This window comes from Channa argus, chromosome 1 (genome assembly GCF_033026475.1).
Source record: "Channa argus isolate prfri chromosome 1, Channa argus male v1.0, whole genome shotgun sequence".
NCBI classification, from domain to species: Eukaryota; Metazoa; Chordata; class Actinopteri; order Anabantiformes; family Channidae; genus Channa; species Channa argus.
Genome location: NC_090197.1, coordinates 20,661,247 through 20,684,822, shown reverse-complemented (window position 1 = coordinate 20,684,822; position 23,576 = coordinate 20,661,247). Strand labels below are relative to the sequence as shown.

The 23,576-nt window shown below is 39.6% G+C and overlaps 2 protein-coding genes across 9 annotated transcripts in view; one reads left to right on the top strand and one right to left on the bottom strand.

The window, feature by feature from the left end:
* Positions 1–1,592: 1,592 nt before the first annotated feature.
* LOC137128191 (tyrosine--tRNA ligase, cytoplasmic-like) lies at positions 1,593–8,306 on the top strand. 5 transcript variants are annotated; one of them, XM_067506024.1, is made up of 14 exons: positions 1,593–1,733; positions 3,966–4,034; positions 4,136–4,282; positions 4,365–4,540; positions 4,648–4,777; positions 5,495–5,575; positions 5,884–5,976; positions 6,128–6,263; positions 6,356–6,441; positions 6,549–6,684; positions 6,819–6,925; positions 7,025–7,218; positions 7,311–7,452; positions 7,576–8,306. In XM_067506024.1, the coding sequence occupies exons 2-14, from the start codon at positions 3,978–3,980 to the stop codon at positions 7,684–7,686; spliced, it is 1,596 nt and encodes a 531-aa protein (XP_067362125.1). In that variant the 5' UTR covers positions 1,593–1,733; positions 3,966–3,977; the 3' UTR covers positions 7,687–8,306. The 5 variants fall into 5 exon arrangements, with proteins under 5 accessions (XP_067362125.1, XP_067362142.1, XP_067362116.1 ...); XM_067506041.1 differs by having other exon boundaries at positions 1,658–1,733; positions 3,971–4,034; XM_067506015.1 differs by lacking the exon at positions 1,593–1,733 and adding an exon at positions 2,354–2,394 and having other exon boundaries at positions 3,971–4,034.
* LOC137128169 (NHS-like protein 3) overlaps positions 8,039–23,576 on the bottom strand; it is a 32,989-nt gene continuing 17,451 nt past the window's right edge. For 2 of the 4 annotated variants that reach the window (XM_067505969.1, XM_067505985.1), the window contains exons 3-10: positions 16,045–16,203; positions 15,801–15,844; positions 15,575–15,713; positions 14,906–15,019; positions 14,628–14,794; positions 14,343–14,543; positions 10,125–13,548; positions 8,039–9,666 (exon numbers count right to left, since the gene is read on the bottom strand). In XM_067505969.1, the coding sequence (XP_067362070.1) occupies positions 9,626–9,666; positions 10,125–13,548; positions 14,343–14,543; positions 14,628–14,794; positions 14,906–15,019; positions 15,575–15,713; positions 15,801–15,844; positions 16,045–16,203 (4,289 nt within the window). In that variant the 3' untranslated portion in view covers positions 8,039–9,625. Of the gene's footprint in view, positions 9,667–10,124; positions 13,549–14,342; positions 14,544–14,627; positions 14,795–14,905; positions 15,020–15,574; positions 15,714–15,800; positions 15,845–16,044; positions 16,204–17,705; positions 17,846–23,576 lie in introns of those variants that run through there. The other 2 variants (XM_067505994.1, XM_067505977.1) reach the window with 2 other exon arrangements.

The window sequence follows — 23,576 nt, the reverse complement described above, 5'->3', positions numbered from 1 at the left end:
CTACCATAGACTGGAGACCTGTCCAGGGTGGACCCTGCCTCTTGCCCAATGACACCTGCAATAGGCTCCAGCTTATGAGCCTACACAGGATAGGCAGTTACAGATAATGGATGGATGGAACTATGATTTTCAACAACAGAAAAGGGAAATAAATTAACCCAGAGAAACATATTAAAAAAAGAAAAGAAAGAGGAAAAATAGAGAAATGAATTTGAGGTTGATGGGTAACACTGGTGTTTTTATTTTATACATGGGCTACAAAGAAAAAGTAAAAGTAAAAGTAAACGGAATGCTTTTGTTTGCATTTACACATTAACAGCCTACTGACTTGGGGAAACCCTATCGATTTTTTGTACAAATAGGAAACAGAATTTACTGAAAGATGAAATTAATTAACCAAAATAAACATATAAATATGATGAAATGAAGAGGAAGGATAGAGAAATACGTGTCAGGGAGTGGATAGTTTATTGTGGCAGGAAGTAACTGGGGAGTGTGCACTAGTGTAGATAGTGTGGCTAAGGTTTCAATGCACCAGCTGCTGTAGCAAATTTTGACAGAATGTTTAAATATTGCTGCTTAATGTCTGGAACAGGAAGGAAGAACAGGGATCAGATTAAAGGAAATCAAAAGCAGAAAAATTAAGAGATGAGTGTAGAGCAACATCTGTTGCTTTTTATCACTTTGTTTTAGCACTAACATTCTGGACACAGTCACTGCTGAAACTGAAAATATGTTTTCATAGTAAAGTCTGGACCTGTAAATTGTATTTTCACTCAGTTTAAATCTTTTCTAGGCCAGTCACTTTTTAACCACCAAATGCTGTTTGTATACATAATGTACTGACAGTGCATTTAAAATATCAATATTGTTCCAATATCCAACTTGCTCAAAAGGCACATCACAGAGGTGGATGTCTTTACTGCTCATGTCAAAGCTATGAGTGTACAAAAAGTACAAAATGGCTGAAATATACAATCTGAAAAAAATTAGATTTTTCCTAAGCCATGAAAAACAAAGAGTTAAAAACAACAAATGCGCAAACAAATAAAACAATGAATTGAAGCAAAGGGGAATTTTTAGTTTTTTTTTCTTCATATTTAAGCTGAATTATCTCTTATTTTTCCATCCAGTGTGCCTTAAATATGATAAACCGTACAACTACTGTTTTGCCTTCCTGTTTGTATATTGTTCTGCAACAACTACAAAAAGCCACGTTTTGATGACTTAATGCCTGGTGGGAGTTTGGAGGCCACAGATTAAATAGTTAATGCATAAAGGACAGGTAGGCTATAACGCAGGTAAATGAAAAAAGTAAGGTTAATCAATGACAGCGTCAAGCAAGCCTGAAATAGACTAACAAAAAGGACGTGCAAAACTCAGTGGTACTGGCTTCATCTGCATCTGAGAAAAAGGTATGTGGGCTGCACTCGATTGCTTTTTCCTTGAGTCGACAAGGAGTCGATGGCAGAGAAAGAGCCGCCGCTGATGCAACATCATCCCTAGCGGACACGAGGGGAGGAAGCGAGCTGCAATGCGCGCTACGAAAACGCCCTGGCTGATCATGTGACCATTACAAGTGGGCGGGGCTGGAAGTTTAGGGCCGAGTTCGATCATAAACCCCGCCTCTTCCCCGAGTTTCAATATTTAACCTCTCACTACCGCTGATGTAACACACTGACAGATACCCGGCTTGCTGTGCAATATCTCTTTGCAAAAAGTCACGTTTTCAGGTAGGTCCACGAGATGTACATCATAGCTCTGTGGAAAATTGATATTGCTGCCAAATAAATGAGAACGTATCTAGGAAACAGTTCGTAGTTTTAACATTAAACATCACCAGTGCCAGTTAGGGGTAGATGCACATGGTTTTGTTGCTAGCTAATGTTAGCTACTTAGCTAGCTGTTTTTCAGTCCTCATCATCATCAGCGAACGGTTCGTTGGTCACTTAGTTAGGTAGGTTGTTAGTAAGGCTTTTCACTTGTCATATTCAACGTTACGTTCCAGGTCCAGCTTACTGTTTCGTTTTTTGTCATCATCCTGTTTTTGTTTCAACGTCAACGTCAGTTTCCAAGTAACGTTAGTTTCACCTTTCTCAGGGGATAATTAACTTGCTTAAAATACAACGTTACTTACTGTTTAGGTTGTTTAGAAAAAATGGCATATAGGAAATGTATTATTATTTAAATAAATAATAATAATAATAATAATAAATTTCCTTAATTTAATAAATAAATAAATAATCAATCAAGACCAGAAAAGACTGGAAAATCGACAAGACCGGTATGAGACATTTTGTGTTTTTGTGTTTTCTTGCCCCTGAGTCTTAGTGCAAAGATGAGATGAAATTGCGCCTTTACCTCATACATGGCCAACAAAAGTGAAAGTAAACTGTATGGAAACTACTTGTTTGACTTTTTGTCTAACAACTATTTGCTTCAGATCGGGTGCCAGATGTTCTTATTCAGAAATACAATTAGGTGTGAACATTGAAACTGGAAGAATAAATTATTAAACGTATGAACATTTAATGAATATTGGAATTATTTTAAGTAACTTAAAATAACCAATTACCATTGAGCAAACTCGATAAATTCAGAGTCAGATTAGAAATAGGCTGTAAATATATAAACTACACTATAAACTATGGATGGCCAAAAATACTAGGGTGGCCCATCCAAGTATATTGTATGTGTAGGAAATGTGTAGATTTATTTATTTTTTTTATATTTGTGTGTGTGTAGGAAATGTGTAGATTTATCTTTTTTATATTTCATAATCTGTCCAATAAGACATACTGGAAAATCAACAAGACCGTTATGAGACATTTTGTGTTTTTGTGTTTTCTTGCCCCTGTCTCTTAGTGCAAAGATGAGATGAAATTGCGCCTTTACCTCATACATGGCCAACAAAAGTGAAAGTAAACTGTATGGAAACTACTTGTTTGAACAATTGAAAAGCTGAAAACGTAGTTACTATGACACACCTTTTTAATTACTTTTTGTCTAACAACTATTTGCTTCAGATCGGGTGCCAGATGTTCTTATTCAGAAATACAATTAGGTGTGAACATTGAAACTGGAAGAATAAATTATTAAACGTATGAACATTTAATGAATATTGGAATTATTTTAAGTAACTTAAAATAACCAATTACCATTGAGCAAACTCGATAAATTCAGAGTCAGATTAGAAATAGGCTGTAAATATATAAACTACACTATAAACTATGGATGGCCAAAAATACTAGGGTGGCCCATCCAAGTATATTGTATGTGTAGGAAATGTGTAGATTTATTTATTTTTTTTATATTTGTGTGTGTGTAGGAAATGTGTAGATTTATCTTTTTTATATTTCATAATCTGTCCAATAAGACATACTGGAAAATCAACAAGACCGTTATGAGACATTTTGTGTTTTTGTGTTTTCTTGCCCCTGTCTCTTAGTGCAAAGATGAGATGAAATTGCGCCTTTACCTCATACATGGCCAACAAAAGTGAAAGTAAACTGTATGGGAACTAATTGTTTGAACAGTTGAAAAGCTGAAAACGTAGTTACTATGACACACCTTTTTAATTACTTTTTGTCTAACAACTATTTGCTTCAGATCGGGTGCCAGATGTTCTTATTCAGAAATACAATTATGTGTGAACATTGAAACTGGAAGAATAAATTATTAAATGTATGAACATTTAATGAATATTGAAAATATTGGAATTATTTTAACTTAACTTAAAATAACCAATTACCATTGAGCAAACTCGATGCATTCAGAGTCACATTAGAATTGTCATATTAAGAAAAAAGTCAGATTAGAAATAGGCTGTAAATATATAAACTACACTATAAACTATGGATGGCCAAAAATACTAGGGTGGCCCATCCAAGTATATTGTATGTGTAGGAAATGCTGAAACTGAACTGGTGTCTTTGTAACAATATTTAATCTGACATCTTATTCAGGACAGTTGTAATATGGCAGTTCAGCTAAGTTGCGATGAGAAAATCAACCTTATCACCAGGAACCTCCAGGTGAGGCAAAGACCATCCTCTCATGCACACACAGTTACCAGATTCATCTTTAGCTTAGTCTCATGAATTTAAGGTTGTGTGTGTGGTTGTGTGCATTGCAGGAGGTCCTTGGTGAGGAGAAGCTGAAGCAGGTTCTAGAGGAGAGAGAGCTAAAGGTATACTGGGGTACAGCAACCACTGGCAAACCCCATGTGGCTTACTTTGTCCCAATGTCAAAGATTGCAGACTTCCTTAAGGCTGGATGTGAGGTAAGTACAGCGCTGAGGTATATTTTTCATATCTACTCACTGGTATTTTGCATTTATGTTTTTGTGTCTCCTTTTTTTATAGGTCACTATCCTGTTTGCAGACTTGCATGCCTACCTAGACAACATGAAAGCCCCCTGGGAGCTGTTGGAGCTCAGGGTGCAATACTATGAACAGTTGATCAAGGCTATGCTGGAGAGCATTGGTGTACCTCTGGACAAACTCAAGTTTGTGAAAGGAACCGACTTCCAGCTCAGCAAGTAATTTGTGTTGATGTACCTTTCAGACTTTCTGAGAATGCACTTATTTAACTTTGCATTTTCCAGAACAACTTTGTAGCTGTAGTGTGTATTTTCATATTTGACAGAGAGTATACTCTGGATGTGTACCGCCTGTCCTCTGTAATGACAGAGCATGATGCAAAGAAGGCTGGAGCTGAAGTGGTCAAACAGGTGGAGTATCCTCTGCTGAGTTGTCTGCTCTACCCTGGACTTCAGGTAATAACAACATTATTAGATTTAATAGGGTGTGGCTATGTTGTGACAGTTTACACTATTAACCCAGGATGAGCTTCCAGACGACTCTGATCCATTGAGCTTCTCACTCATAATGACCTAATCTAGCAAAAACACTTTGTAGCTATGAAAATTAGTTATGTGTAAGAAATAGACATGCAACCTCTGTAGTTGTGATTATGAGTATTGAATTTTGTCATATAGTAAATATCTATCAGAAAGGACCACACATAACAATGCAGTGTTAAAGAGTGAATAACATTATATTCTACAAGATGTTATGCTTACTTGTATGGCCATAAGAGCCCCTGCTCCTGGTACAACCTAATAAGCAACTTCCTCTGTTTAACCGATGTGCTATCTGGGTGTGTCCTTTTGCTCAATTAAACCACCAGCTCTGGTAAATTTAGAAACCAAAATAACTGAAATATGAGAAGTTAACTAAATGTGCACGCTACTAGTAGAAACTAATGTACTGACAACTTATCAAATAAACTGAATATACAAATATGAAATGAGTTTGCTGTTTTTTATATACTGTGTACAATTATATTGCATGTTCAATGTAAACTAAATGGCTAAATGTAAATCGAAGAAACCAAAGTGTGTTACCAACATTTATTACTGCTGTATGGCTGCAGCAGTGGCCTTCACACTGCCATTCTAAGTGTTAGTAAATCATCGTGTCTTTGTCTGCAGGCCCTGGATGAGGAGTACTTAAAGGTGGATGCCCAGTTTGGTGGAGTTGATCAGAGGAAGATATTCACTCTGGCAGAGAAGGTGTGATCTCCCTCTGTCTTGACATATTTACTTTAACCCTTCACACTCTCTCTTCCTCCCAGTACTGACATTTTTTTCCTCTACACTTTTCTTTTTCTTTTTCTTTTTTTTTCATATCAGCAAATTTGATCTTTTCTGTTGTTGTGGAACACGGTGGTTAGGTTAGGAGTAGTTGTGATGTTGTTGGTGCACCTTTTTCTTTTTTTTTACTAAATGCAGTTTGGACAACAGTGTGTTTTTTGAGATTCCAAATTTGCTCTCTATACACATTGTGAAGAAATAAAACAAACTTTTTTTTTGCCTTCCAGTACTTGCCCTCTCTTGGCTATGCCAAGCGCGTCCATCTAATGAACCCCATGGTACCAGGACTGACAGGGGCCAAGATGAGCTCCTCAGAGGAAGTAAGATTGCAGATGTAATTTGTCAAGGGGGGGAAAAAAGATATAATTAAGTCAAATTTGTGTGTATCTTTTCCTAATGCTTGTCTTCTATTATTGTTTTCAAATGCTTGTCACCAGTCATCACAAAGTAGTTATCTGTTTTTGGCTTCAGGAGTCAAAGATTGATCTGCTGGACTCTAAAGAAGATCTGAAGAAAAAGCTTAAGAAGGCTTTCTGTGAACCAGGCAACATCCAAAACAATGGAGTCCTCTCGTTTGTCAAATATGTGCTCTTCCCTCTGCGTGGAGGTAGAAACGTCATCCTTAAATTTGGACTTCTATGTCTAGACTTCATAGTTTTCTTCCTGTTATAATGTGTTGATGCTTTAATTGTGTTTTAGAATTCTACATCAAAAGAGACCCAAAGTGGGGTGGAGACAAAACTTTCACTGGGTATGAAGAGTTGGAGATGGAGTTTGCGAAGGAGGTAAAAAATTGTCTAATTACATTATTTGTAGAATAAAAAATCTGCTAAAGTACTCCATTGTCTCCATGTGCTCTGGTGTAACCTTTGGTAACCAATGCACTTTTCAGATGATCCATCCAGGAGATCTAAAGGCCTCAGTAGAAGTCGCACTAAATCAACTGCTGGATCCAATCAGAAAGAAGTTTGAGTCACCTGAGCTACTGAAACTTACCAGCTTGGCCTATCCTGATTCCTCAAAGACAAGTGAGTATTTCAGCCACTAAGCTCACTGTGTCTTCATCTAACATCACTTTAGATTTTCCAGCTAAAATACAGTTGCATCACTTTAGTATTAAGTGGGTTGTCAACTTCACATTCACATTTGCCTGTGTGATCAGAAACGGGAGGAAAGGGTTCCGAGGCAGGAGGAGAAGGAGGAGAGAATGATGAGCTAGTCCCCTCCAGAGTGGACATCAGGGTGGGCAAGATCATCAGTGTGGAAAAGGTAGAAGATAAAAATTATCACAATGTCCTATCTGATCAATGTGTGTGTGTGTGTGTGTATACACATATATTCCAAGCTTATTGTGTGTCCAATTTTCAGCATCCAGAAGCTGATTCACTGTACCTAGAAAAAATTGATGTGGGTGAGGCAGACCCAAGGACTGTAGTCAGTGGGCTGGTGGACTACATTTCACCGGAAGACCTGCAGGACAGAATGGTGTTGGTGCTGTGTAATCTGAAACCCCAGAAAATGCGAGGAATAGAGTCTCAAGCCATGCTGCTGTGTGCCTCCATGTGAGTGACATTGTGCTTTGCAATGACAATTACAGCTCATCCCTCAGTCTCATCTTAGTTTCTTAACTCTTTCTTATTGGCTGATTTTTCAGTGAAGGGAATCCCAGGAGGGTGGAGCCTCTGGACCCTCCTGAAGGTTCGTCACCGGGAGAACAGGTCTTTGTGGAAGGCTATGAGACAGGCAAACCAGATGAAAAACTCAATCCAAAGAAGAAGTTGTGGGAAAAAATGCAGGTATGTTTCAGTCAGATTTAGTGGTAGTCAATAGGCGTTTTTTTGTTTGTTTTTTTCAAAGGAAACATTTTGTCACAGTGGAGAGCACATGATGATTTTGATCGTTTTATGTTCTTAATCCAGGCCGACCTGAAGATCTCAGAAGAGTATGTAGCTCAGTGGAAAGACAAGGAGCTCATGACTAAACTTGGGAAGATCACATGTAAGACACTCAAAGGCGGCAACATCAGCTAGACGCACGCAAATTATTTTCACCACTGCTCCGCTGCTCCTTCTGGCCACCTCACAGCAATGCACTTTAACACCATATCATCATGGCAACAATTTCAAACTTCATCTGAATGAATCTCGTAGAATGATAGGATATTGATGCCAGCTGTCTCAGAAGCTTTCAATCTGTTATTTTGGTTTAATAAAATACATATAATTAAAAAAATTGGTAACTACTGTAATCAACCTAGGATTTTATAACTGTTACTAAATGTCCACCTGGTGTTTTATGGTTTTACTAATAGACTGTACACTTTAATAGATGTTCAAATTCTACAAATGTTCTGCAAATTAAAGATTATTAGGTTTAGTCAGATAATATATGTTGGATTACTTTATTGTTAATTATTCCTGGAAATTACTGAGAAGGAAACTCGGGTGTTTAGAACGAGTTATAGTTTTAGTACTTTTCTGGGTAAAATCATACTGCGCAGTTTTTATGTATGTTCTGAGTCAGGGTATCTGTCATATACCCATCTTTCCACTATAGGACGGTTACATTGGGGTTTGTGGTGTACAGGAATTTACTTCTGGTCAGTGATTATCAAATGTATCTTCTCATTGCAAATAAATGCTTAACTCTGTGGCTTGAAGAAGTTGTATATTCCTTATCTTGTTACAAATGTGTAACATCTGTGAGTGCACATGGTACATGGTAACTAGATCTTTATCACAATTTTAAAGAATAAATCAGAATCAGCATTTTAATACACTTACATTTATTTATAGAAGTAATAACTGTACACAATATTTTAAAATCATCAAAATGTAGATTTGTGACCCATTATAGGTTGGGTCGGTATAATTCACTTGCCAGTGATTATTACTGAGGGAAAAGCATTTTGTGCAAATATTCATGAGTTGGATTTCTTCCACCAAAAAGGCTTGGGCCAAAAAGATTTAGATACACAACACTTTAATAAAAACACTGACCTCACATTAAGCCTACTCCAGTGTATGAACCATCATATAGGGCTAATTTTCCCATCTTTAGCCCTAAACTTGGTTATAAGATGACATTAAATTTAAAATATTTCATATTTGGTAAGAAAACGTGACTTGATAGTTTTACTAAAAGAAACACAGTAAATAAATACAATAGTTGTGTTAATGTTTACTGTAAAATGATTTCATAGCTTTGGCAGATGTCTACTAAACCCAAGCAGAGATTGTGAAAGATGTGTAGTAACATCTCAATGCAATTTCTCTAAATTAGATGCTTTTCTGTGAAAATGGTTTGTCAATAGCTTTGCAAAAGTGCCTCTGCTCTGACTGATCTTGTTACTGTGAGTATTCTAGTATTTTTCTCAAATACTTTCAGATGGGTCTATCAACACTGGGATAAGCAAGACTAAAACAAAACTGAGTGACAATTATTTTTTTTCTCAGATGTGATTAGAAATTCTGATTGGCCCTGTAGTCAATGTTATTGTCATTCTTTATTGATGAATCCACATAAAGATTGTGTATCATGTTCAAACAGTCGCTATACAGAAATGCTTTGTCAGTATGGTTTAAGATTCTCTGTGCTGCAGTGACCACTACCTAATCCAACCTCTAGGAGGTGATCTCACCCAAGCCATATATTTACAGTTCAGCCAATGTACACTTATTTCATCCTGAGGGCTATTATTGATAAACTATAGCTTAGAAAAATACTCCAGAGTAAAGCTATCCAAAATTTGGAGCAACACCTTTTTTTTTTTTTTGCGTAAATATGTAGGAAGGCCATTATAGGCTAAGGCGTTTGGAAAAGACTCAACACTCAGAAACACTTAGATAGTTAAGCTTAATGTCTCACTAACATCCATTCTTGCTGCGAGTTTGTCCTTTTGCTTGCGTGTGGCCTTCGCTTGTTTTTCTGGTACGAGTCTAGTCCTTGGTTCTTCACCGCAAAGTGCTTTCAAAACAGTGTTTCAATTGTGTCTGCTGTCACTCTTGTAGCTACGGAAGGGAAGACAAGAGGTTGTTATACACAATGGTGTTGATATAATAGTAATGAGCATTCTGCCCTATTCTAGTTCAGTAAGGGACATAATTACAATCTTCAGGTCAAGGGTAGAGGAAGCACAAGGTTGCCCATTTGACTCAAAAAACTAGGCAAGTTAGATGTTTTTGTGTTGTGTTTTCTGTTGTGTGTGGACTTGTGTGTTTCTCTTGATGTTATGGATAACAAACAAAATATACCATTTGGAGCACTGATAAACGCTTAGCTGTTCAACATCATGGTAATGCTAGAGTTTACACTTTTGTATAACAAAGTGGCAGGTGAGTTAATCAGCTTTGATGACTACACTCAGCAGCAATGCATTGAAACACTGAGGAGGGCAGTGGAAACCCCTCATAACTTTAGCAAAGATGGTGACAAAAATAGTAACTACAAATATTGCTGATACTCTTACCTGTTGTCTCAGGAAATGTTATTCCACTCATATGCTGCAGTCCTCCTGTAGCTCCATTTGAATCAACGCTGAATTCTACCTTTTCTGAACAAGCAGGCTGATGCTGGGAATGGATGATGCTGCCATTGGCTGGCTTCTTTGCAACTGGTGGAGGAACTTTTTCATTCTTCAACCCACCATTGGTGAAAGCAACAGCCCTTGATTGGTCAGAAACCTGCATGAGCTCAGCTGCTAAGCTTTGCCTTAGACTTGCCTGAGCATCAGGAGATGAGGCAGCTGAAGTGACAACTTTTTTTGTGCTCCTGGAGAAGATGAAGCTTGCGGTACAGGCTGGGGACTTGTGCATGTCACTTCCTTCAGTTGATTTCAGAGACGGTGCTCCTGGGTCACTAAGACAATTGTATGTCTGTGATCTCATACCTAGTCGGGCTGGAAGACCATCTCTTGGAGACATGGCTGCAGCTTTCATACGTATGGCTTCCTGTAATCGCATGGAAGGAGTGCTTACTGTCACAGGGGATGTTTTTATAATTTGAGGTGAGGATTTTAGTGACAGAGATTTTCTAATGGGCTTCTGTGGAATGTTTTGAGGACCTGGGGTTGAGAGTGGGCAATTGTCCTGAACTGGATCTCCCTCGTTTGTTGGCTTGTCCTCAGAGGAAGCTTTCACCTGATCTGCAGTCATGTGGACTGATCTGAGACGAACCATTTGAAGCAAGGAGGGGGTGACAAGAGGTATGTTAGCATCTTCTTTTGGAATGGGTGGACTTCTGTGTCGCAAAAGGAACTCCTTGCTCCTGCTGTCTCGGTTTGATACACTGGGCTGCCTTCTAAAGTTAACCCCATGGGTTAAATTCTCTGCTGGTAGATGGGGTGCTAATGGGACTGTAATCAGAGCTCGTTGGTGGGCACTGACAGGAATCCCAGAGGAAGAGTCATCTTCAGATTTCACCGAGTCTCTTTTTAGGAAACTGCTGGAAGGAACTAGGGCAGAGACTGCTAGAGGGTTATCTGCTCTTGCATTCGCTGGAAAAGAAGCTGTCTCCACTGATGGAGGTGGGACACTATCTGAAACAGATAAGACATTTTGTCCTGGTCTGCAAGAAATCTCATCAGCAGTGTCAGCTTTCAAAACTTGCAAGATATCCTCAGATTTATTATCAGTTACTACTGACTGTGGAACAGCAGCATTCAAATCTGGAAGTAGGCCAGATACAAATCCAACAGTCTCACTGGAATCCTCTACTGTCTGTCCAACTTCCTCTATGGATCTTCTTGAGACATCTACCTTTGTTGTAGCACTGTCAAACACATCTGGCTCACTGACTGTCACTACCAAGGGTGGAGGCGGTGGAGGGAAATCTACCTCATCCACCCCATCAAAGACAGAGTCACCCTCCAAAGGAGGTGGAGGAGGTGGCCAGCATGACTCTACAATGTAGGTCTCCTCCTGTACGTTATGTAAGTCATCAGGCAGCATAGATACTGATGATGGAGGTGTCTTCCTTGTGGGAGGAGGAGTAGGGTGGTAGGCTGGAGGAGGGGTAGGTGGTGGCGAGACCTTACTAATTTTGGGGACCTCTACAAAAAGGGACTGCATGGAGGTGACTTTATTTTTGTCCATTTCATCCTTGCTGTTATCAGCTAAAACCAGAGCTCCATACTGTGGAGAGGTTGCATGGTACTCAACGGGTGAACGCACTTCTAGTGTGCCAGTAGTTTCCTTTTGATATCCACTCACTGCCTGCTGTGACACAATTTCTTTTTGCAGTACAGTTGTGGGTTTCTTCATGACAGGAGGGGGATCTTTCTTTGGACTTGTGTCATTTACTACATGCCTACACCTCTGCTCTTGTTTCTGAAAATCTGTGCTTGCTTCCCTCTGTTGTTCTTCACCTGAACATTCGCAACTCTCGCCTCCAGAACCTGTTGATAACAATACCTCTGGCTTTGCCTTATTTTCTGTCAAGACTGATTCGATTGTAGTTGTCTGTTTTTCAGCTAAAAACTGCATTTCTTTGCTAGCCATAGTTTGGATTTGTGTTTGTTTAACTTTGTTGTCCTGTATCTTTGTAGGTCTCTGAGACACTCTAACACTGGGGCAAGGCCCACACAGGAGCTCAAATGTGTGTCTGTTGTGGACCCATGTCTCCGGAGGAGGAGGACATGGAGCCCTGACTTTTGGAAGTGGTGGGATATTTAGCAGCTCATTGAATTCTGCTCTCAAAGTTGAAGAAAGGTTATTGGGAGTAAGTTCTTTTCCAGGAGTTATGGGGGGAGATACCTGTGGAGGCACGCTAGGGCCACGCGTGGAACCATCTAGATAATTGGGCTCAGATGTACCAGATGATAGAGAGGTAAGAGAGGAGGAAGGAGAAGCTGCTGAAGAGGATGCCCGAGACACTGATCTCTCTGGTTTGATTGGTGTCTTTCTTTGTTTGTCTTCGGAGGTTGGAGAAATCTCTTTTGGGGAAAGCGTTGGAGTTCCACTCTGACTGGAGTAGCCGCTGGAGGGGGACATGGTCCGTTCAAATTTCTCCCCTTCTGAGGAGGTCTTCTGTGTGGAGGAGTGGCTGGATTCCAGCAGTAGCTCTGTTGGTTTTTCAGCCTCAATGGAGGAGGCCCGTATGGTTCTTAAAGAATCGTAGGAAACATCTTCTAACACTGCAGAATCCATAACAGGGGTGGAGATTGAAGTACTTAACTTAATCTCAATGTATTTTTCAACATTTTCTGTTGTAGTTGCTGCCTCTCCAGACACACAGTCACTGAGTTCTTTGCTATCCACCAGAACCCTGGTATCACTTCTGAACTTATCAGTATGCAAAGAGTTTGTTCTCCTTGGAGGTGCTGGGGGTTGTTTGTTCTTCATAACCGAAAGATTGCGGGTGGAGTTGCACTTGTTCTTTGCCTCCTCATCAGCAGTCACTGACCCTGATGCACTGGATTCTTGTCCTGCAACAACATTTTCACTGCTGGGGCTGCTAATTACACTGACATGGCTATGGAGACTGGCAAGGTCTGGATCCTCATTTGTAGCCACTGTTTGCGAGTTACCACTGTGTGTGCTGCCTTTGGAGGAAATGGGGGAGGAGTCTGAAACAATTGTCTTTGAGGACTGTGACTCACTCCAGTTTGATACAGAATCTAACGTAGGCAATAGAGTTGGTTCTTCCTGGGAATGGGCAGTCTTCGAACTGTCACCATCTGATCTTCTGGACAACAGAGGGCTGACTGATCGGTCCATGGATACCAGGCTGCTTTTGCTTATGGTGCGAACATTTCTACCATGGTTTACGCTGCTGCCACGAGTCCGGCTGCTGCTGCGGTCAATTTCAATGACTTCAATCGAGGGTGGCAAATATGCGTTCGGGATAATTGTAGATAAGTAGGTGGCCTGAGGAGATATGGACATTACTGGGCCCTGGGAAAAAAACAGCAAAAAGAAATAGGACTTCAGAAAACCAGCTTAATGTCAAGAAATTCATTAAGCAATCATGTGAAGATGGAAGGTAAAACCCTAAATTTTGAAGCTATAACCTTATATCAACAAAATGTAACTTAAGCCAGCGCTAGCACGAAACTCAGCAATTCTGATATACTTTGTTCTAAAATTAGAATAAATGAAAATACTCCAGGGGCAGCGTGTTGGCGAAGTGGTTATAGGTGCTGCCTCACAGCTAGAAGGTCTCTAGTTCAAATCCCTGGTTGGCTGTGGCCTTTACTGTTTGAAGATTGCATCCTTTCCTCGTCCCTGTGTGGGATTCCTCTGGGTACTTCAGTTTCCTCCCACAGTCCAAAGACATGCTTGTTAGGTTAATCGTTGACTCTAAATTTTTCACAGGTGTGAATGTGAGCATGAATGCTTTTCTTTCTGTGTATGCCTCTCTGTGTTGGCCCTTAGACTGGTGACCTGTCCAGGTTGTACCCCGGCTCTTGCCCTATGACAGCTAAAATAGGCTCCTGTAACCCTGAACAGGATTACTGTTTACAGATTAATGGATGGATGGATGAAAAATGCTTCAAAACTCACTAATCAAGCAGAAATAATTTTAATTCTCTAATCTAACAGGGAAAGGGCAAGCCTTGCTTAAAAAGATTTAGAAGCAGTGCAGTTCAATGAGTCTCAATCACAGGAACTTAACTGCTCCTCACATTTAGATTTTTGAAACACTCCTCTTGCAAAACATATTCAAAAGTCACAGTTTTTGTTCTGACCTGTGGTTCTTGAAGGAAGCTAAGCATTGTTGAGGAAGAGAAGAAAGATGAAGTAGTCATGCCAGGTACAGCGACAGACTTGGGTCTGAGGGTGGATGTGGGGCAAAGATGGGACCCAAAAGTCTGGTGGCTGATTGGCAGCTCTTCTTGGTATACTGTCTGCAAATGGTCCCACAGCAGCTGCTGTCCTCTAGATGCCTGCTTAGGAATGGAGAGGAGACCATTTGTAACTTAATAAAAACAAAGGATAAACTGTATGTTAAACCTAATTTAAATAAACTTTACCTCCAGCTCTGACAGGTGCACTCTGGCTCCTTCCTTATTTGCTACTGGAGTCCCTCCATCAACTGTAGGAATGATAACCACACCTAATTGGTTGTCATTGACATGTCCATCTTGATTAGGGAGCTGAGTAGAAACAAGTGGCTGGAATGTGGAGCTCTTGTGTAGTGCTGGAAAGATGGTGGATCATATCAACAATGTGTTAACAGCATCAATACATAATGTCCATTTGTTTTGGGTTTTTTTTTAGCCAGTAAGCAAGGACGATGCTGTAGACATACATGTACCAAGCTCTTTCTGGACCTGACTGGGAATACCCATGATGGTGGTCCTTCGACTCCTCTTCCTGGTTTTATCTAACCTTTTCACTGGATTCAGGGGCTTGAATGTGGACCCTAAGAGAGAGAATAAAAACGTATCACTTTGTCATATTACATGAGACCAGATGGGTAACATAATGGTAGCAATGCACTATAATGCATTTAACATCAGTAAAGTTTACTGAAGAACCAAAACTAGAACCTCCTAAGGATTTTTAAAAAGAACCTTTGACATATGATCTGAAAACCAATCAGGCTGCACACACATACACATTTTGAGATGCTCTTTCTTTCAGCTGACATGCAGAGGCAGCTACAGTGCTGTTTTCAGATGCTTAGAACTTTTGAGTAACTGAAAAAAATATCAGCTCTGTCTGTGTGTGTGTGCCAAGTTCATCTTCCTTAGATTTCACACAGGCACCAACCAGCTTGGAATGAGACATGCATGCTAAATAAGTACTTGTGCATGCCTCTTCATGAAGCAGTCGAGTCAGGAACAAAATTCAAAGTGCTTTCACAGAAGCTATGATTAGCTCCATTTTTTCCTAGGATGAACTAAATGTAGATGCTTCTTTTGCAAGCAAACACACACATGTACACACACGCACATATCGAGGAACACAACATCACCTTGGCGTGTGAGCACAGGCCTTGTTGACACAGCAGAAGTTACTGTGGTATCAGTGTTCCCAATGGTGGATGTTGACTCCGGAGAGCCACCTCTGTCCTTGGAGCTGATATCTTGCTCTGGACAGAGAGTGTCTGTGGACTGCAGGTGATACAGGCACAGACGTCTTTAGTTAGGAAGCATTTTTTGTGCGGTCATGAAAGATCCACAGAGGTTTGGTACACTTACAGCAATGCTATCTTCATCGTTGAAGTTCACGCCATTGTTGTGCTCTGTTTAAAGCAAATGGATAATACAGAATACACTTAAACTCCATTCCTGTATATATCGTATATATAATCAGCTGTTATAAAAGCAGTGACCTTCACAAAGAAAGCAGCCACCAATAAACTTTAATAAGTTGAATGTGTTGAAAAATATTATAATGTGTATAAAGCACACATAAGTAGGTGTGTTTTCATATGAATTGTACCTTCCTGCTGTTGTATCTTGAGTCCCTCCTGAGCCTCGGTATGCAGGTCCTCCAGGTACTTCGGCCTTCTGCCCTCAATGAAAACATTCTCTTGGTAGTGCTGAGAGGTCCGGTAGTGGACTGCCAACTTCTTCTGGTCTTCATTACCCTTTGGGCCGACTGTTGGGATGAAAGAGAAAAAAGGGTGAAGGGTCTGCTACCCTGCTGCTATACCTCTTTGCCAATATTTTTCTAAACTGTATTTAAAAATTCAGCAGCTTTTTTGTCCTCGTAGGATATAAAAGTCAACCCTCAAACACTTAACAGGTGTCACTTTGCATTAACTTTTATCAGCTTTACACCAAATCCTCCTCAACTGCACCTGGCACAAGTGGGCTTTTGTTAATTGCTGCACCTTTTGATCCATCACGTTCTTTAAATCCTAGCAGTTTGGTGGGCAGACGTCCCAGCCTGGTCTAGCCCAGTAAACTATTCCCTGGCTAATCTCCTGCAGTATCTCTCTTCCTTGCTAGTTCCCAGGGGGGTAGATAATCTGGATAGTCCGAATGTAAAGATGCCACGGGACTCCCTGCCATCTTTCAAGATGGATTTACTCCATAGCAAAAACACTGGATCCTGGAGAGAAAATATACACTTAATAAAAGTTGGCATTAATTGGATAGCAGTCATTAATGGTAAAGTCAGCAGCACAGAATAATGCAATGACCCAGATACTGTAACTCAATATACATTTGGAGTTCCAACCACTTCCGGGACAAATCGAAAATGCACAAATTCAAGCTATGATGTATCATTTGTGAACCTGTGTCCATACATTAGTAGAACATAATAGGTCTTATAGAGAATTACTCATGTAAAGTTGTCCTTTTAGTTATACAAAGGTGGATTTGAGGTGTTCGGTTACCATCCTTTGTCACTTTGAACACTGTGGCTCTCAGTGTCACCTGGTTAGATAATACTCTGCCAGTGTGGTTGTACATAGTGTAAATGTTTATGTGGGCGAAGTAGCAGACATCCCCCCCCCCCCCCCGTATCCACACAGGTGAGACAGTCCAGTTACAAAGCTCTTCCCTGTGTGTGGCCGTGGGAAAGTTATTGTGGATCTTGGATTGTCTGATGCAATCTAAGAAATAAGGACCTTTTCTAGACACCATTATAGACAAGCGGTAAGCAATTCATCATATATGTTACTCACATAGAAGGTGCTGCAACTACCTGTTGTGATCCAATGGCAAATGAGCCCCCCACCCCCTTCGAAATTCCACCAGACCTCTGCAGGAGGGTTAGAGCTTTGAGTTGATTAAGACGATCACCAAAAAAGTCACTTAAGTCCTTTATATCATTAGGGAGGACCCCCCAAATTGTCTTGAATACTCGTTCTCGCGTGACAGTGTGTGTGCATGTTCGTGTGACACAGACAGCAACCAGCACAAGAAAACTGCAGTTATCAGTATGTGTGTAAATGAAAGAAAACCTGTTTCCAATCCATGCCTTCATATCCTCAACAGTGCCATAAAGATTTATGTGAAAAATTCACCCTCTCCATAAACCTTCAATCAATGCATGTTATTATTGTTGTATAAGCCAGCGTACGTTTCTGTCCGCAGCCTAAAGTCAAATCTAAAGCCAATTCAAATTCCCCCATGTGAATCATCACTCACCTTTTTTCTTGAAGATAGACAGCAGAGAGTGGATGCTCTTCCTTAAATAAACCACCATGCCTACGCCAGTGACATCGCAGATATAGAATGAAGTTTTAAATACAAAGCGAAGTCCAACAAGTCCTCTTTCTGCCAATGGTGACAAAATCAATTTTTTTTACAAAGAAAACCCAGATGTTCTGAACAGTGAGGATAAAACATTTTTAAAAAGCATTGAAAGAAACTTGTCTATGCTTGACCACTGATTGCCTGTTGTCACAGTAAGACGCTCTCTCCTCTTCCTGCACTGTGTGTCTGAGTGACTTGGGAAGGACAAGTACACAATAAGATCTGCTTCCAGCCAAAGCAGCCTGTCCCAGCTGCCTTATCCCTGAGTCTGATACCCTGCTCCCTTCCCCCTCTCTCTCTCTCTCACTTCTCTGTTTTGCTGTCGCTCATCCTGGCTCTATCTACTGCTATTCCCTCTATATTGTCAAAAGGAAGAACCCTCCTGCAAGCAAAGCGGCTGTCATAGTTTGGCTTTCATAGGCATCCAGCCCCACTTCACCCATTAGAGAAACACGTGTGAGTGTTAATGCATGCACACACAATACCCCCAGTTGTGAACCCCCAGTTAAAACAAAGTGAATAAAATGGATTACTTTTTATTTTATTGTGATTACATTTTATTTGTTTGGATCAATTGGACAACTTTTTTTTTTAACTGTGAACATTCCACACTATACCTTATAAACATCAATCATTACTTAAAATGAAAATGACTTGAAAATGACTTGAAAAACTTTAATGTAAAGATTAAACATGCAAAGATGTAAACTTTTTTATAAAAATAAATTTTCAACAATAATTTAAATTCATAAAATTCTCTATATTTCACCATAAAAACCTGGAGGCATTCCGCCTTCTGATAATGTTATCAGTTCCAACTGTGGATGTAATTTGTTTCTAAATGATACAATATGAACATATTGATACAATGTGACTTTGTCAGTTTGCACTGAAATATAATGCATCACACATCTTTAACCACACTATACTCTTTGATATATTTAAAGCATTATAAAGGTCTATTTGTCACTGTCTCTTCACTAATGAAAGCCCTTAGCAACATGCATCTGCCTGATATTCATGTGTCATTATCTAAGGGCTACAGGGGCTACGTTTGACAGTAAAGGTTGTGTCCTCATAGTGTAAAGCTATGCAACAACCATTTCAATGTGCTGCATATCTTCTCCTCTCTATTGCTGCATCACTTTGTTTAATGCCCTCTTTCCACTCACTGTCTCTGCCAATCTTCCTCCCTTTACATCTTTCTGTTTCTCTGCTTTTCTCTTCCTGTCTGCCCCTTAGCTTTATAGCCACAGAGGTCTAGTTAATGTTATAAATAGCTGACATAGGCTTGGTTCATCATCTCTAATGATGCTGTGTGTGCGGATGAGTTTCAATGCACCTACTAATGTTTCCTGACAAACTGTGGAGGATGTGAAATACAACATGGCTGTGAAATGATGTAAAAACAGTTGATTCTGTATCAAGCAAACAACCAGTCCTGCACTGGCTGCATAAGGATTGTTGCCCTTATGCAGGACCACACTTTCCCCTCTGAATGGATGTTTATTCCCAATAAAGTGGCGCAGCAGGGGGCTACAGCTGGCCCGTGCACCCCCACCAGCTGGAGGGACACGCTGGAGAGAAGTAACACAATTACTTTTGCACACACTGCACTAACACATGACTCTTGGCACTTAACCACATAAAGGTGGGAATAGTAAGCTTTTCCAGTAAAGACCACTCCAGTGTTAAGGGTCAGACTGACCACCTTAGGGTGCTGGTGTTTGTTCAGCCACAAGGTTTGTGGGGGCTTGAATGAGCTGAGGTCTTTTGGAGAGCAGCTTTAAACATGGGAGCCATGCCAGAGGATTAACTCTGCCAGTAGCTTAACCTGTCCATCTTCACCTTACACTCCCTCTTTCCAGAAATTAGTTTTCCCTCTATCAAGATATCTCATTTCCATCCATCAGTCTTTTTCTTTTCATGGTCTTACTATTCCTTCAATTCGGTTGCTTTACCTCATGTTAAATGTTGAAGTATCCTCAGGATGACATCACTCCTTAACTCCTTATTAATATTCATTTCTGCAGGACTGTTTACAAATATGGGGCATGTGGGGGCTTTGTTTAATAGCTATGTGGTTCCTTAATTTCCAAACACTCCCTTTCCTCTAACATTTTGAGGGTCTCTGGCCCAGCCTGTGAACCCCCATGTTATTAGTCAAGACCCTTCATATAAATATTCATTAGATGGCTCAAAGAGACACCATCTGGTTCTGGGGGGAGAGGGCAGAGGGGAGAGAGGGGCTTCAAATGCCTTTGATTCAGCACATGCAACACAAAATTCCCCTGCATAAGCAAAATGAAACAGTGTGTTATAATAAAGCAATGTAGCATATGCTGACTTCATGCCAGTGTGGATTTTCTAAACATTCACATTTATCCACAAAAAGAGACAGTCAAACCTACAAATATTCATCTGTAGGCTGCCAAATCCTCTCTTTTAAATGAAATAGTGTGCCTTGTTATATAGCAGTTTAATACTAAGCCTAAAATATTACCCTACATTAACTCTGCCATACTTGTGAGCAGATCAAAAAGGCTGTAGAAGAACAGAGTTCATTCTAAAAAAAACATGAGAGGACAACACATTAGTTTTGGGGGGGTCACATAACCATAATGCTTTACTCGCTATTATTTTTTACTGGTTTACATTTTAGCCAGTGGTTTGTAACTTAATTGAAACTGGATGTGGTGCAGTGTTATAAAGGCAACATTTTGTTATATTTATGCCACATAATAAGTATTAACTCCAGTGTAATGATTACACTGAAGTTCATGTTTAAGTATAAGTCACTTATAAGTGAAAGCACTTGAATCTGAACTATCTGTTTATCTGCTGGTGGAGACAGAAAAACGTCCTTTCTCTGAGGAGAGATAACACACAAAAGCTGCTCTACATCAACACCATCAATCTTTACAAAGACCCATATAACGTCTTCCTCCGCTAGAGGGTGCTGTTTGGACTAGAAGTATGAGACTGCAAAAACAGCAGGTCATCTGATGAGGACATTTACTTTAGGTAGACAGGCTCCCAGTGGACTGACCAAGCCCAAACGCCAAACGCTAATGCATACAGTGACACACAGTTATTGAAAATGTAATACTGGTCACATGGGGATTAAGTCATGGAATGTCCTCAGCTCACCCTCTCATTAACTGCACAGGAGAAAAAAGATGTAAACAGAGAAGCGGGGAGAGAGAGAAAGAATAAAAAGTGATGGTTGCTTTTGTCATAACCACCACATCAGTATCAGGTCACTGGAGCATGAGAAGAAAGAGTTTCCACTTCATTCTGGCTGCACTCAAAAATAGTCAGTCACTCTGTGTGTGGTAAATATATGCATGCGGGGTCGATAGGAAAAAAACAGTTATGGCTATAATTTAAAAATGTACCATAAACAACATACAGTAGCTAATAAACATAAATAAAAGCAAAAATCTTAATTTAAAAAGTTGGAGCAGTATTTGTTTAGACGATCTCAAAGTTTGGATGACTTACTTGAACCCTTTAGTTTTCTAAAGTTTCTAGTCAATTACTGTATTAATTATTCAAACTTGTTCTGGAATTCAATGAGAACAATGTCTTAACAGTGTGTAACTTTTTTCAAATATTCTTTATGTAAAATATGCTATAAAACTTGGTGACTTTTTGAGCCTGAAAAATGTTGCAGACGTTGCATTAGCTGATCAGTGGTGAAAAAAGTAAGTGACTTCCTAAAACAGCTGGGCACTGCAGTTTCTAGCAATTATTAAATACTGCATTTGTTGTTGACTATTTTCAGGTACAGATTATGAAAAATCTGATACTCTAGCATGTATTTACAGCAGCAGGGACATGTATGTTCAACTGACTAAAATATATGCTATGGTGCACATGGCGCCACAGTGTTTTTTGAATATTTTTGCACAATGGCGCAAAAAACTATGCTACATCAATATTTTCGCTACACAACTATCACTTTTATCAATATATTTAAACATCTTAGTTATATATATTTAGTTATATATATATATATATATATATATATATATATATACTTAGTTATATATATATATACTTAGTTATATATATTTAAACATCTTAGTTAAAGTAACTTACAACTAAACGAAACACACATAATATGTGGTTCAGTGTTTTGCCCAAGAACAGTGACCTCTGGACTGGAGCAGCTGGGAATAAACTACTGACCCTGTAGTGGGTGGACAACTTACACTAAGAGACCAACATTATATTTTCTACAGAATCTGTAGTGATATCCTGACATAAACGGATGTGGCCAATTGCAGTGCCTTTGTCCTCTGAGTGGCTGCAGTGATTTGCTCTCTGAGTTACTCTTTGCTTTCCTGTAAGAAAGAGGTAATAAAACTGTGTTTTTGTTTGCTATTATTTTTATTTTATTTGTATTTTATTTTATTTCTATTTTTTGTCAACTCTCATTTTACTTACTGTGTGACATTTAGAGTGGAGGGCAAAGTAAGAATTTCATTGTACAGGGAAACATGCGTTCTATCTGTGCATATGACAATAAACACTTTGAATCTTGAATCTTGTGTATCATATTCAGATGGTTGCTGCTGTGGTGGACTTGAATTATGAGTTCTTTTACTTTGAGTGGTATAGTATTAACCAAGAGGAGAGAGATGCAGGCTGTCCTCATTCCTCTATGCACATACTCTATCCAGTTGAATATTTTATGTATCTTGTTATGATAATATCTCACACTGTCTGCTCTGGCTTAGAATGAGATATGAACTGTGAAATTAGGCTCATACTTCACTTGGCCTATCTGTTGAAAGCTAATATTCACAGGCTTGAAAACAAAGTGGAGGAAACTTGTACTACAGGAATTTGGAGGTGGTGCAGAAATGAGAGCTGCAGGGGTGGAGTCAGAAAGACTAAGGAAGGTGAGTGAGGAAGGTGAAGACAGAGAGGACATAAACCACTGAGTACAGTTACTGCCAATTTTTCTAGGCTGGCTGTATGTCTAAATCCATCTGTATTTATTGATTAAATACTGTATAAAAGTGAAGCGAGACTTCACACACATTACCCTCTACTAGATGTAGTTACACTGACATTGTTATCCACAGCATCACTGCAAGCATTATCACAACAAAATCAACCTTGATAGTTCATTTATACTCTATCACCTCCTCACAGTACACTTCTTCAGCGGAGATCAACTCTGTATTTGCTGCAGGTCTTATTCATGATCCGGGCACGTTATTAACCTGAGCTGAGGTGACTGATTGCACTACAGAATCACAGCAAACAAACAGAGCTAAACTTAGCAGCTGCAACACCCACTGTTCTTAAAAATAGAAACCGTCACTGTTTTTTGGTAATAATCGCTCTCACACACTCTCCCTCCTGTTCTTTCTCTCTAAACTTGATAAGGGGATTCTGGGTATTTTTCCTCAAGGTGGATGAGCTGTTTTTGCTGCTTGTCATTTCAAATTAAAAGCTTTGTGTGAGCCAAACAGAAAGCTCCGTAAACACAGGTACAGATATGGACGTCCCACAGCAGAGACACAGTTGACTCATTGTGTACTACATTCATCTACTGTCTCAAAACAACATAATAAATCTATCTGTTTCCAACTGGTGCACGGGAGTGAGTTTAGGATTTCCATGGGTGACCCAGGAAAATTGGAGGTTCTGGAGAAATGCAGACCTCCAGACAAACACCCAGTCTACACACAGTATAAATGTAAAGTGTACAGCAAAAAATCTGCCTTCATTAATCAGCCTCCACAT

What these genes read in the sequence shown, in the direction of transcription:
- LOC137128191 (XM_067506015.1), top strand. Translation starts at nt 2,369, where the DNA reads ATGGCCAACAAAAGTGAAAGTAAACT. An exon ending in AGATGGAGTTTGCGAAGGAG is followed by an intron (nt 6,442 to 6,548) that starts GTAAAAAATTGT and finishes TGCACTTTTCAG; the next exon opens with ATGATCCATCCAGGAGATCT. An exon ending in AGTTGTGGGAAAAAATGCAG is followed by an intron (nt 7,453 to 7,575) that starts GTATGTTTCAGT and finishes TTCTTAATCCAG; the next exon opens with GCCGACCTGAAGATCTCAGA.